Genomic DNA, 13052 nt, shown 5'->3' with positions numbered 1-13052 from the left:
AGACCTGCATTTTGCATGAGTTTTCAATTAGCACACACATCTATTACAAACCTTTAGAAAACACACAGTTCTCAGAAAGAAAAGCCTCTCGGCCAAATAGTGACCTTGATGATCAATACCCGCCCCCCCAAAAATAGAGCAATGCCAGGAAGTGCCAGGGTCTGAGAATGGATGGTGAACGGGAGGTTGGACATTGATTGGTGCACCCCCTTTGCCCCAGGAACCCATTCATTTTGTCCCCGTGCCCTGTGCCTGCCTTGAATGAGGGGGAGACTGAAACGGGGTCAGCACAGAGGCATCCCCCACGGTACAGAGCCCTTTATTTTTCTTCTGAATGATTCATCCAGATTGCCATGTCCTGGAAGAAGAATGAATGACCGGGAAGATTATACGTTTGAGTCTCGCTTTTAATTTGCCTGCTACACCAGGGGAAGTGCGGGAGGGGTGACGTTGGGGGTGCTATTACTTTCCATTCATTGAGGAGAAAATTGAAGCATGCAAGTGTCTGATGTGGGGTTTAATGTGCAGAGAGAGAGAGGTCCATCTGTATTCTAGCAGCACAGATGGTCTATGCTGATCGGATGTTTTGAGTCCCTCTGCTGGCCAGCCTGTCTGATCCTGCCTCTGCATGTGTCCTGGTACAGTTGGCACAACCAACTGTAGCCTGGCAGAGCCTAACATGGAATTACTGTGTCTGCCTCGGACAATAAGCCATATTTTACACTGGTCTGTTGTTTTTATAAAGTCAGCAAACCAATCGTTAAGCAGAATGTCTTTTTCTGAATTTTTCCAGTGATTGCTCATGGCTGCTGCCATATAGTGCATCAGTGTTTAAACCATGCTGGTCATCACAACAAGTTTAACTTTTAAGCATTTATTACATGAGTGTAAAAACAAGAGGCTTAACGCCAAGGCTAGGGGGTCAATTTAACATACCCTTTAAAATGAATGTTGATGCTGAAAGTAGGGGAAGGTCCATATCAACATTCTACGTGCTAATGTAACTCATTTTTGTCACATTAATCAAGACAAGTCAGAACATGTTCACATGTTTATCACTTTAAATATCACGCTGTGCGAGCTTGTGTGTCAGGCACTGGAACCACATAATTAGGAGAAGTGTGGACTTGTAAAAGCCACATTATTGTTCACATGTGACAATAGAAGCTTTGTCTGCATAACTAGCTGCCTGTACAGACGGTTATTTAGTTATGTCTTTGGTTTCGAGTGTCATCGTGATTATAAAAACCCAAGGACAGCCTTTACATCGCGGAATAAAAAACTTAATGTACTTCGAACACAATGAGAATGAGTAGAAGTATTAAGTGTGTTTGAGAAATGTGTGCAGACAAACAGGGAGAGGAGTACGACTAATGATTATTCACATTTTCTATTCAATTAATTAACTGGTCCTAATTTGTATCCTGTCAAAAAAGTCTCACCACAAGTTCTCAACACCCAAATTAAAGTCTTCAAATTGCTTGTTTTGTCCGACCAACAGTCTAAAACCCAAAGGTATTCAATTTACTATATTGTAAAACAGAGAAAAGCAGCACATTCTTGATTTTTAGAAGCTGGAACTGGCAAATGTTGACAATTTTTCTATTTATGTTGCTATCAATTCACTTATTGTTGCAACAAGACCACCATGCTTCCACCGAATGCTTAAAGGCAGGGGCTGACATAGTAAAGTAAGCTCTTGTGTATTTAATCCGCATGGAACAAATAGAGCTCCTCATAATGTTTTTTACAGTCACTAAGCTGTGAGACATGCTGGAGGAGCGTGAGGCATTTGTAAATCATTTGGTGCGCATTCACAGTAAGCAGACAGATATGTGACACCTAGTTCTGCATTTTTCAATCGCTTGTGCTTATATTTGCGCTCATCACCAGATGCTCCAGTTCTGTCTCCTCAAGTGTTCTTCACATTGGGATTTGTTTAGTTTGTTTTGTAAGTGATACATTTGACACAATTTGCATATGGTCCTCTCAGCCATGCTGTCTCTTTGAAGAGTATTATCAATATTTGATTTAGCCTATATGTTCAACAAAGCTTGTAAAACATGAAATGACCGCAATCAATCAGCACTTAGACACCGAGAAGACTGAAAAGACTGGTTGTCATGTTATGCTAGGCAAACACCTAAATTACTTCCAAACTAAAAGCATTTCAAACAAGATAAAGGGAACCAATCTGCTAACAAGAAAAGGTGTTTCTCAGACACTTTTCATCATAAAAGATCTGCCAGAACTTGTCTGAGCAGCTTTAAATCTTGTTTAGTCAGCAGTACTTAGCAGGCAATGTAATGTGGGGGGAGTTAAAAAGGAGGGAGGGGTGGGACAGCTAGTAGGGAAAAAAGAAAAACAATGAGTACAATGTCGTCATCCTGTTCACGAGGGGAGTCCCTGCAATTCCCTGCGCTGATCCCACGAGATGTGTAGGATGCTTTAATATATATCCTGGGGAAAAAATCTCCTGAGCTTCCTGTCGAGGGACGATCCACTGCAACCCAGCGTGCTTCAGCCGACAGCGTGACACTCTGCTGAACTCTCTCATGATAGCGGTTCAGCTAGAAACAGGCGAGAAAAATATACTCCAAAGGCCCAGGGGTGATACACCAAGGCAAGAGAGGGCAGAAGAATTTTCTGACCCTTATCAAAATACACAACTGTGCCCTCCCTCCCACTTTGGTATGTGAGCGTCATGCGATGGGCAGCTCACAAAAAACTGAACACACATATTTCATCAGCAGGCAGCTGACAGCTTGAGAAACAACAGAGTGTTTGTGTGTTTATCTCTTCAAATGTTTTCCTGCATGCTTTCTCACACAGAAATGTTCCGTAGACAGCAGCTTCCACAGTTAATCATTGACAGCATATGAAAACAAGCACAAACGCCTCACTGTGTATCATAGTTCTCCATAAAAAGTAAAAAATTAAAGGTTTTCCGTGGTAAAGACTTTTTTGACTGTGATTTGTTAATATAGTTGTATGTTTTACACTTTATTGTGCTTAAACAAAACATAATTATCAGCATTTTATATTTAAAAATCATGCTTTACAGTATCTTAAGTTATTAGCTAGCGTTAATCTACATACATAGCATTACACGTTTTAGCTAGCCAACATTATAATTTAGCTAGCCTACTTTTTAATTTTCATTATGATTTACTGCAACTAGCAAATAAGCTAAGCTGCTACACATGAAGCAATAACTAGGATAGCTAGCTGACATTCATTTACCTCATTTACTCAGTATCATTTTGGTTATCTTGAAATAAATGAAACTAGACAATTATCTATCAGTTGCTACATCTTTTAAGGTGAGAACAGATAATTAGTGAAGCTAGCTAATATTGATTTAGTTACTTTTTTCATTTGTTATTTCAGTATCATTTAGCAAATGCCCATTTCAAGTCGAACTTACTGCTAACAGCTAATAAGCTAAGCTGCTGCATCTTTTTGGGTGTGAAGTTATAGAGTAACATTAGCTAACACAAATTTAGCAGTGCCTTTTGTAATGTTTCAAGTCTCCCACTCTAAATCTCATGGGGTTTTGTTCTTATGTAAAGCGTTTTCAGTTGCTTCTTGCGTGTTTAAACAGTGCTATAGAAATAGCATGCGCTTCAGTATTCAGTATAACACTTAAAACATGGCTCAAGACAAACCCATTGAGTGATCACTACTCTAAACCTTTGTATGGAATCTCCAACGTGGAGAATATTTAATTTAAATTTTGTATGATGTTGTTTTATATGTGATAAGTACATTTTGATAATTGTATTGTTTTTAATTGTTTTGTATTATACTCCTTGTATTGTTTTGTAGGCTATTGTTCAGGGTATATCTTCCTGCCCAGACTACAGCTGTATTCTGGCCCAAAGGATGTGTTGTGCATGGCCCCTGTTAAATAAATTAACAAACAAACATTTATCATGCTTTGCGTTAACTCTAAAAGTCAAAAAGCAGGGCTGAAGTTAGGCTAGGAAAACCTTTAATATTACTCAACAAGGAAAACACTGATGTATGTTGCTTTTGAATAAAAAATCCGTTTGTCAGGATGAACTTAAACTATACACACAAATGAAATTGTCAAAATTCTGACCCTAAACTGATAACTTTTTTCAACTCTACTTACCACATTAATCATTAATTGACACCTGTCCCATAATGCTGTGCACCCATTTTTGCTCACTTCTCACACTTAAAAGGTGAAGAAGTTCAGCTTTCCATAATGTGAGAAGACAAACAAGCAGGAATTCAAACTCACTCTGCGCCGGCCGGATCCTCTCCACTCAACAGGTTTGCAGCCAGCTCTTTAGTTCCCAGACTCTCAGAGGTGTTTTGGTTAGGGAGACAACCTGATGATGTGGAATTTCCTTTGATGGAAGCTGAAAACATGCTGTCGTAAATTCCCCTGGAAGTGTTGCAGAGGGGAAGCCACGCGAAAACACACACTCTTTAAACACACTATCTGTGCTGCCAGTGCTGGAAGTCTGCAGCAACACCCAGTAAGACTTGTAAATAGAAGGGAGGGTGGAGGGTGTTGGAGGGAGTTAGGGAGGCGGGGTGGGGCGGGAGGATAAGGAGAGTGAGGAGAAGTTCCACATTACATCACCAGCAGCTGTTGACAGGCCTGTGTTTATTAACTAACTGCCAGGGCTGAGGGGAGTCACACCACATGCTGCACGCTTTCACACACACACAACATGCCCACTTGCATCTAAAACACTGGAATGACAGACATGCAGCTAGGTGCAAGTACCAACAATTTGCAGACACATGGAGGAATGTTTTTTTTTTTTTTTTGGTAAACACACAAAAAAAAACTAAAATGCGTATGTGCTCTCAGCAAAGTTTCTGTCTTAGGCTTCACTTTTTGCTATTTCTTTGGCCTGATGGTGTTACTTGTCACCTGTTTACACTGGCTATGAGACTTGCTGACTAGACTAGAAGAGTTGTTTTCCTGACTCAGATAGCACTAACTGTAATGGTATTACTGCGAAGCAAGAGCTGCTGCTGCTGCTGATGCATTCCTTAAGTGTCTCGGCTTGGCAGAGTCCCCAGCCTCTAAGCTCGGCCTGCATTTCTCTCCCTCCCTTTCTCTGTCTCTCTTTCCTTTTTTGCCTTCTCATTTAAATGGAGGCACATGACTCTCAGTTTACTGCCAAGTTGACTTCTTTATGCAGGCCAGGAGCCACCAGCGCTTTGCTTTTCATTGGGCCTCTCTGCAGGGCACTTCTTAGCGCACCACATTCCTCGCTGCCACCCATCCTTGTAGCTCACAAGGTGCAAAGATGTCGAAGTGACCTTATCCCTAGATGACATATTTAGTTTTCATTTTCTTCTCAAATGTGCTTTTCCTTAAAATAAACTTTGAATTTCATGTTTCTAGCCGGCTGCCTGGGTGTCAGAGCCCTGCAGAGCATAGCAGCGGCCGCCCACTGGTTGACATCCCTAACCACTATGAACAAATGCTCCGCTTCAACCCGTCTCTGGCGCATTCCTTGTGGTCTCAAATGCAATCATTTTTCCAGTGATTCCATTCTGTTGTCGCATTCTTCCCCTCTAAAATCACTCACTGTATTGCAACATTGTTCGCTCACGGAGACAGAGTGGACTGACGGCATTGCAAGACTTTGGGCTGTCAAGAGATGAAAAAGATAAAAGATTGCAAAAATCTTTTGAAAACAATTGCTGCGCCGTTTTGAAGCTAGGCGAACAGCCAGGCCAAACAAAAGAACGTGAGCATCACCGGCATTCAATTAAACCTAAATGTCAGGAGCTAATCAGATTAAAAGCGGTGCTGGATTATGCTGATCGGCATCAAATGTTATGAAGTAGAAGGGTAACAATATGAGGAGATTGACCATGTCATTTTCAGTTAGCATTAGATAATGGGAATGTTTGATTTCTTAATTGGAAGCTTGTGATGTATTCTTTTAATCTAATAGAAAAGACCAAATGTCCTGAATGAAAGGATTGCCACATTAACATTTTTAAATTATGCAATTTTTCATGCAGAAACATTCAATTAAAATAATTATACATTAAATATTATATTTCATATCCGTAAAACAAAACATCAAAGACAACTTTTATTTTTATCATGTAGTTTGAGTTTTGTCCATCATAAAGCTGAATGCCTGACACCTAACATGTGCACTTTGCTACCTGTTACAGGTAGCATCATCATGAGAACAGTCATGTGTGTCTTGTGAGCGTGTGCGGATGTGTGAACACATGTGTTTGTCTTATTTTTTTTAAATAGTTTTTTTCCTCCACTACCTCTGACATGCTCTTATATTGAAGTAAGGGAAGAAAAACATTTCTCCTTAGCTCTTCCTTTTTATCGTCAGGGAACTTAACTCATCATTCTGGCACCATCACAAGAAACCTGTCAGGGCAGATTGTGGGTCATAAATCTGGTCAGTATTAATGGTATATTTGCACAGATATATGTGACCTATCGGCAGCTATAGTAAAAGACAAAGCAGGCTCAAGGATCCTATTTTGGTCAAAACCTTGCACATACTGTACATTGACGTGCACGTGTGTGTGCCCTGAGTGTGCAGAGGCAATGACTAATGATTCTCGAACATAAGTCTTTACCTGCGGCACATCCTGATCCATTCCAGGCATGAGGTCCAACACTTTTGTGTCACAGGTCACAGCCCTGCAGGAGTGCTGAGGAAACGAGTGGTGTGGAGCACAGTAGAGAGAAAAGCCATATATTTTCTGCAACACTTCAGAGAGGATGCAAAGAGATGGGTCAAAGCATTGAGTATGCGTGCAACGACTTGAGGACTTCCAGTCCTTTACATTGCAACCATGCCTACGCTCGGGGGAAGAAATTGTCACTCCGTCAAGGACATCCTTTTGTTATATTGCTAACATAGTGCAGCTTGGCCTTCTTTTTTTTCCACTGGCGACGACACACCGTCAACATATTCAAAGACATACAGGGTTTGTTTTTCTACTTTTATATTCTAACTGTAGGGAAACCAACCTCTGTATGCTTGAAAAAAGACTGATAGATAGGTTTCTGCAAGGTTTCAACAAGTTTAAGACCTATTTCATGTTCATACTGGCAAAAATGGATATGAAGGAAAAAATCCCAGAATTACTTGCAAGTTAAGTGAATGTACCGTATTTATCTTAACATAACTTTTGAAATCTGCCAGTCCAAATTACATAATGTAAGACATCTTGTCCTTTCCACACTTTCAGGCTTTAGTGATATCAGAATCAGGGAGCTTCATTGCTTTTATCTGACTGATGTGTAAAGTGATGCTCCCAATGTGAATACAGACCTTCTGACTTCTCATGCAACTCTAATGTCTTTATACCCAAAGTTCCTAATTTGAGTGAGCTGAACTTGCGTTTACCCACACTGGATGAAAGTAACGTTAACAGAAACATTTTTAAATTATTAATTCCTGCAGTAGCATTTTTTTTGATGAGAGGAGACCCGCACACCACATCACGACACAGGCCCAATCCCAATCTTCACAAAGTCCGCAAGGGTTAAGGGTTGTCCCACAATCAAATCGTCATGTGCATGAAGGCTCTCCGCAGTTTCTGTGAGTCTGCAGCTCTGCAGACTTTGCCTGAGCGAGAAACCCACAGCTCACAGTGTTGGGAAATTAAACACGGGATAATCAGTTTATTAAAAAAAAAGGTAGACCAACATATATGGAAGGAGCAACTACAAGAAAAAAGAAATTTACGTGTAAGTGTAAGAACCACTCAAAAGCTGTTGCAGCTTTGGAGACGACACAGTGAATATGGTGATTATCTTAGTATGATTTTCGAAGGTGAGTAGGTCAAATACGGCAAGACCTCCATGAAAACACACAGGAAACACTTAAACACGAACAGATGCATAAATAGATAAATACGCGTCTCAGTATCACTCCATCTTCTTCCAGACGTGTTAGTCTGCTTTTTTCATTCAACCACAGTGTCTCCCTTTGGATTGCTAGCTGCAATTGCGGTCAAGACCAGAGCGGTCATAAAGCAGTCAACTCTGCGGCTTGTTGCAATACTTAGAGCTCCTTCAGTGTACCTGTTATATGAAAAGCCCTTTAGCACGCATTGTCTCCTATCAGTGGGACATTTTGAATGAGGCAGCCACAAACATCTGTAATCGAAACACCAGACGATCCCGAAGGTCCAGATGTGATGCAGCACTGTCGAGACAGAACATAGATGGAAATGTATGAAGAAAACAAATTTGACCCTCTCTTCTGACATGAAACTCTTTTCTCTGCTGATATAGTTTCATGCATGATGTGGCTCAAACCACTAATGTAGTGGCCCAGAGATAATTTACATACCCTAAATGTTGGAAAACATTTTGAATCTGATCAGACATGTGAAATTAAAATTTTTTGCCGGCTGCTTTAAGTCTCCCACGTGAATATTTCTGAGGAGCAGGAAGTCCGTGGCCCAAGCTATACACTGACATGCTGGAATGCCTCATCAATGTTATTTGCAGCTGCACTGGGAACCTGACGTTGTCCCCTTTCACATCAGCGGCCCCGGCAAGCATCTTTCTGTGCATGTAAGCATGTACTCAAGAGAGACAAGCGCAGTACATATGGTAAAGATTTCATCTTCCTTAAATCAGAAAGAATTCTGGAGTTTGTGCTGACGCCAGTGACTTTTAGTCCACGGGAGGTCAAGCTAAGGAGATTTAGATGAACCAAGATGAAATGCTGAGTAGAAAAAAGGGAAGGGACATGATCCAGCTTTGTCTTTGTCAGCCTTTGTCTAGTAAGACACATACTGTAGTGATAAATTGTGGTTACTCTCCTGATGCAGTTTTGTAGATTCACAAAATGGCTGATAGTATTTTATATTTAACCAAGTGCTTTTTTCTACGTAGCAAACAATGCCGGGCATCCTGCCAAGTCTTTACTATACAAATTGACTTCATTTCATTGAATTGAATCAATGATTTCCTGACGTGGTCTGCGTTCCATTTGTCTCGTCTCTGTCCATACCCCCAGCTGTTTCACAGAATTGATGGCTGTCCCGAGGAAGCAAGGACCGGGCTGTATCTTATGGCTGTCTCATGCAATTTTTTCCACTCTCCCTGAGGTAAGAGGATGGGAGAGTCAAACAAATAGGCCTTGTGCTCCCCCCCCGTTTGTATGCAATGCCATAGCCAGGCATCCTGCCAAGTTCTCCTCCTCTTGCCCCCAGAGCCCAAAAGCAAAAGACGAACCAGAGTGACCACCGCCACCACTGCCTTCACCTCCGACCCCGCTCCCCTTGCACCCTCCTGTTTCTCTTTTTCTCTCATCAGAGCGCTGGCAAACACAAAAGAAGGCAGAGAGGCAGAGTCTGGGTGCACATCCCCACAAATTTGCCCAGATTGGGCCGAGGCGATGATGAAGGCGACCAGGCAGAGGTGAAGGATGACGCGGAGGATTTGAGGAGAGGCGTAGGAGTGGCTGTTATTTCACGGACAAGACTCCATGCCCTCGCGCCATTAAGCCACTGCCAGCTGGGATGAGGAGTGGCATCCTTTGCTTTCTCTCTTTTGGTTTTCTCTCCATCTCTTGTGTTGTCAATGAGAGCATTGTGTGAGCTGGAGGAAGGATATGAGGTCCCATTTGGCTGTCATTGACATGTAAAAAGAGTGTGCCGGTGACAGCTGAGGGGATCAGCGGCCTGTAATTAGCTGAGGATGTAGGACAGACTCCCACCCCTCCGTGTCAAACAGAAACATCCACTAATGTAGGCGTATCCACATATAAAGATATAAAAGACAGATAAAAATACATACAGTATAAATACAAAGCCAAACTGCCAAGACGCCTGTAGGTAATCTGATGAGTTATCTATTAGCCTACGTGTGAGGTTGCACACTGACGCAAAGCTTCTCTGGACGGCATAAATCTAAAGACATAAACCATGTGGTCTAGCCCAGGGTGGCCCACATATTTGAAATAAAAAATTAAATGGAGTACTCAGGGGAGAAGTTTGGATGCACAACTGAGATATTCATCCATGGGAGACACAGGTGCGATAAGCCGACTGTGAATAATAGGTCAGTCTCATTACACCTCATAAATCACATCCGTACTGAATGTGGAATGTGCTGAAGCATCTTAATATGTTTTTTGAGTATGTATGGTCCAGAAAACACAAGGCTGTAATGGATTAAATCCATATTAATACAGTTTAGGCACATTCTTATTAGCGGAACACATTTACAGGTGGATTGTTTGTCTTTTTAAAGCACCTTTGAATGACAGACGCACAAAACTTCATACACAATGTCACACAGCAGGAAAGAGGTGCATCGTTATCCACTTAAGAACATTTAAGACATTCTTCAAAATGGCCCCAAATTTTCTAGCTTATCCAATTGTAGTGCACCTAAATTCACTGTTCACTAGTGGTATTGAGTCAGGCAGCTAATTTAGGTTTTATCTGTCCGTGTTTTAAAGCTGCATTAAGCGATTATTTGGCCACTTGCTGGCAGCAGAAGCCAGCTGTTAACACAACGTCGACATATTATTGATTAAAAAAGTTAATGTGACAAACTTATTAGCAAACGTTTGCCTATTTATACATCCAGCAAATACGAAGCGACATTAGCATTTATTTGTAGTCACTTTTCTGTCCACTTAGTAAATGTAAATCAAATATTTTCTCTCCTTGTAGCTCTGTTTTAGGTCTCCACCAACTACTGTGAGAAATATGCTGCAGATAGCCTACAGTCAGTTTTTTTTTTTTTTTTAATGAATACAGCTGCCTAATGTGGCTGAAAACATACTGACGAGAGTGGTGCGAGTGAGCCACAACACTTAAGTTGGGAGATACAAAAAACTAACAATGAGCTGAAAAATGCAAAAAAAATAAATAAATCCTAACTGCAGAGTCAGGCAACCCCTTTCACAAACACATAATCCTTTTGGATTAGAGAAGCTTTAAGATATCTGCATCTACCTCATTACAACAGTTGCCACTGAGATTTTGTTTGTGGTACTCAGAAAATTGCATTTAAAAATTCAACAACATCTCTTTCCAGAGACAGCATCCCAGTTACTCTGGAAGACTTAAATGTCAACAGCTTCATGGTGACTAGAAAGTAGCCGCTTTGTAATTTAACTCCAAGACATAACTCTCCCTAAAACCACAAATTGTTGTTTTAGCATTTCTCTTTTCCATACAAGTTAAACAGGAGAGATACAACGTGTTAATCAGTCAGCTTTAGAGGTGTTGAAAGGTGTGTTTTTCCACTTTGGAAAGAGCCAGGCTAGCTTCCTGTCTTTGCTTTACACTAAAGTGACAACAAAATATAATAAAATCTGATTTGATGCTGATCAGATGCTGTTCTCTATTGGAACCCCACTTTTACAACTGTTTTTGAGCAGCTTTAAGTTCAACTCTAAATATTACCTTTAAGATGTAATGATGCAGAGGTACATGTACATCAAAAACAACACTGACCTGAATCCATGCTGTTAACACTATTACACTCCACTGTCCAAAGAGCCTCTTACTGGAGGACAGTGTGTGTGCGTGGGGTCATGGGTACTGACAGACAAGTTACCGTGGTGATTAAGCTCCTCTTTCAAACTTGGGTCTCATCTGAAGGTGGGCCTTCCCTTTGAAACAGTGGATCTGGGCATGTGTCAAACCACCACAAGGTCTCAGCACTCGTTCAAAAACCCACCGATGACAGTTGCTGTTAGGAAATGAGAAGAGCCACCCCGCTGCAGAGGACATCGACCTGCGAGACCCTGCTCTCCCATGGGAACCGGTGGACGGTCCTCGTGGCCCCCTGAAACCGGTGCCTCTTCCATCACCCTCCCTGAGCTTTGCAGATAGCCCTTTGATGTCCTGGGATCAGCCGTAGACATGGATGCCTGTAGGGGGAGAGAGCTGAAACCCACCAATAGAGAAGGAGAAAGATAGACTTGAAGAGAGGAGAAAGGCATCCAAGCTGCAAATACTGTCAAAACTGTAAGACAGATACATAATAGATATTGTCATTAAAAAGTCCAAAACAGGAACAAATAAAAGACAAACACTTACCTTAATTTGTCAGGAAAAAAGATGTTCCCTATTTTAGTCAAGATGGCGGTGTGTCCTTTCGGATGGCAATGATGGTCTGTCAGCCCACCATTCAATGGATTGATATGAAATTTGGGGCAAATATTTATGGTCCCCAGGGGATGAATCCTACTAACTTTGGTGATCTCCTGACTTTTCCTCTAGTGCCAGTGAGAGGTAACGCTTTTAAAGTGAAATGCAAGGATGAATTGGCTGGATTACAATGAATGTTAGTAAGACATTCATGTTCCCCTCTAGGGGTAATTTGAACAACTTTGGTGATCCTCTGACTTTGGTGCCATAATCAGGGTCACATTCTGTACTATACATTGGTTTATGACCTACAAAAATGCACATTCTTTTGCTACCTTTGTGTCTAGTACTAATTAGCACATGTTAGCATGCTAGTACACTAAACTCAAATGGTTAGCATGGTAAAACATTGTTATATTTGCTGAACATAAGCAAGTATGCAATTTCATTGCATGTTGATGTTAGCATTTAGCTCAAGCCACCACTGTCCAGTTTCAGAATCTCAGTATGCAAAGTACTGTTGTTATTCAGTTTGATGTTCTTAATGTATCAATCTGGACTTGACTGGTTTTATTTCTGCATTTCTGTATAATGCAACTACTTTAAATTTGAATTTAAGCTCTTGGTACCAGACCTGCCCGGTAATGGGTTTTCGCTGTTGTAGCTGTTTTCCGTCCAAAAACAGAGGTCCTTTGTGTCAACAGAGACCGTCTGGCGGTCAGCCATTATGGTGAGATCGGCTTAGCCGATAAATTTCGTTTCTGTCGTCAGATTGATGTAGAGAAGAAATTTGCTTTGGCGGAGGCGGTCTTCATCGGCCTCTGCTGGCAACCCTAGGAGCTACACAGACAATCAGATATCAATCGATTCATCTCTTCAGTACGAAGAGAAAGATCCCTGTAGGATGTTCTGTTCTCAAGCTGTGGCCTATTAAGCATGGGAGA

The 13052-nt window shown here is 41.3% G+C and overlaps 1 protein-coding gene and 1 long non-coding RNA gene across 2 annotated transcripts in view; both read right to left on the bottom strand.

Moving 5' to 3' along the window:
• LOC119904772 (nck-associated protein 5-like) overlaps positions 1-4506 on the bottom strand; it is a 143617-nt gene extending 139111 nt beyond the window's left edge. Inside the window, 1 exon segment of the mRNA XM_038721458.1 lies at positions 4271-4506. Within this exon segment, the coding sequence (XP_038577386.1) occupies positions 4271-4401 (131 nt within the window). The 5' untranslated portion in view covers positions 4402-4506.
• A 3175-nt stretch (positions 4507-7681) lies between these two features.
• On the bottom strand, positions 7682-12849 carry LOC119899598. The gene is made up of 3 exons (XR_005443877.1): positions 12058-12849; positions 11696-11904; positions 7682-8192 (listed from the first exon to the last, which is right to left on the bottom strand). It is a non-coding gene; the product is annotated as an uncharacterized LOC119899598 (long non-coding RNA).
• Between the last annotated feature and the right edge of the window lie 203 nt (positions 12850-13052).

Source organism: Micropterus salmoides, unplaced genomic scaffold (assembly GCF_014851395.1).
Source record: "Micropterus salmoides isolate LMB-PRFRI ecotype aquatic unplaced genomic scaffold, ASM1485139v1 Ms_hic_scaffold_1, whole genome shotgun sequence".
Lineage (NCBI taxonomy): Eukaryota > Metazoa > Chordata > Actinopteri > Centrarchiformes > Centrarchidae > Micropterus > Micropterus salmoides.
This window is presented reverse-complemented; position numbering and strand designations above follow the sequence as displayed.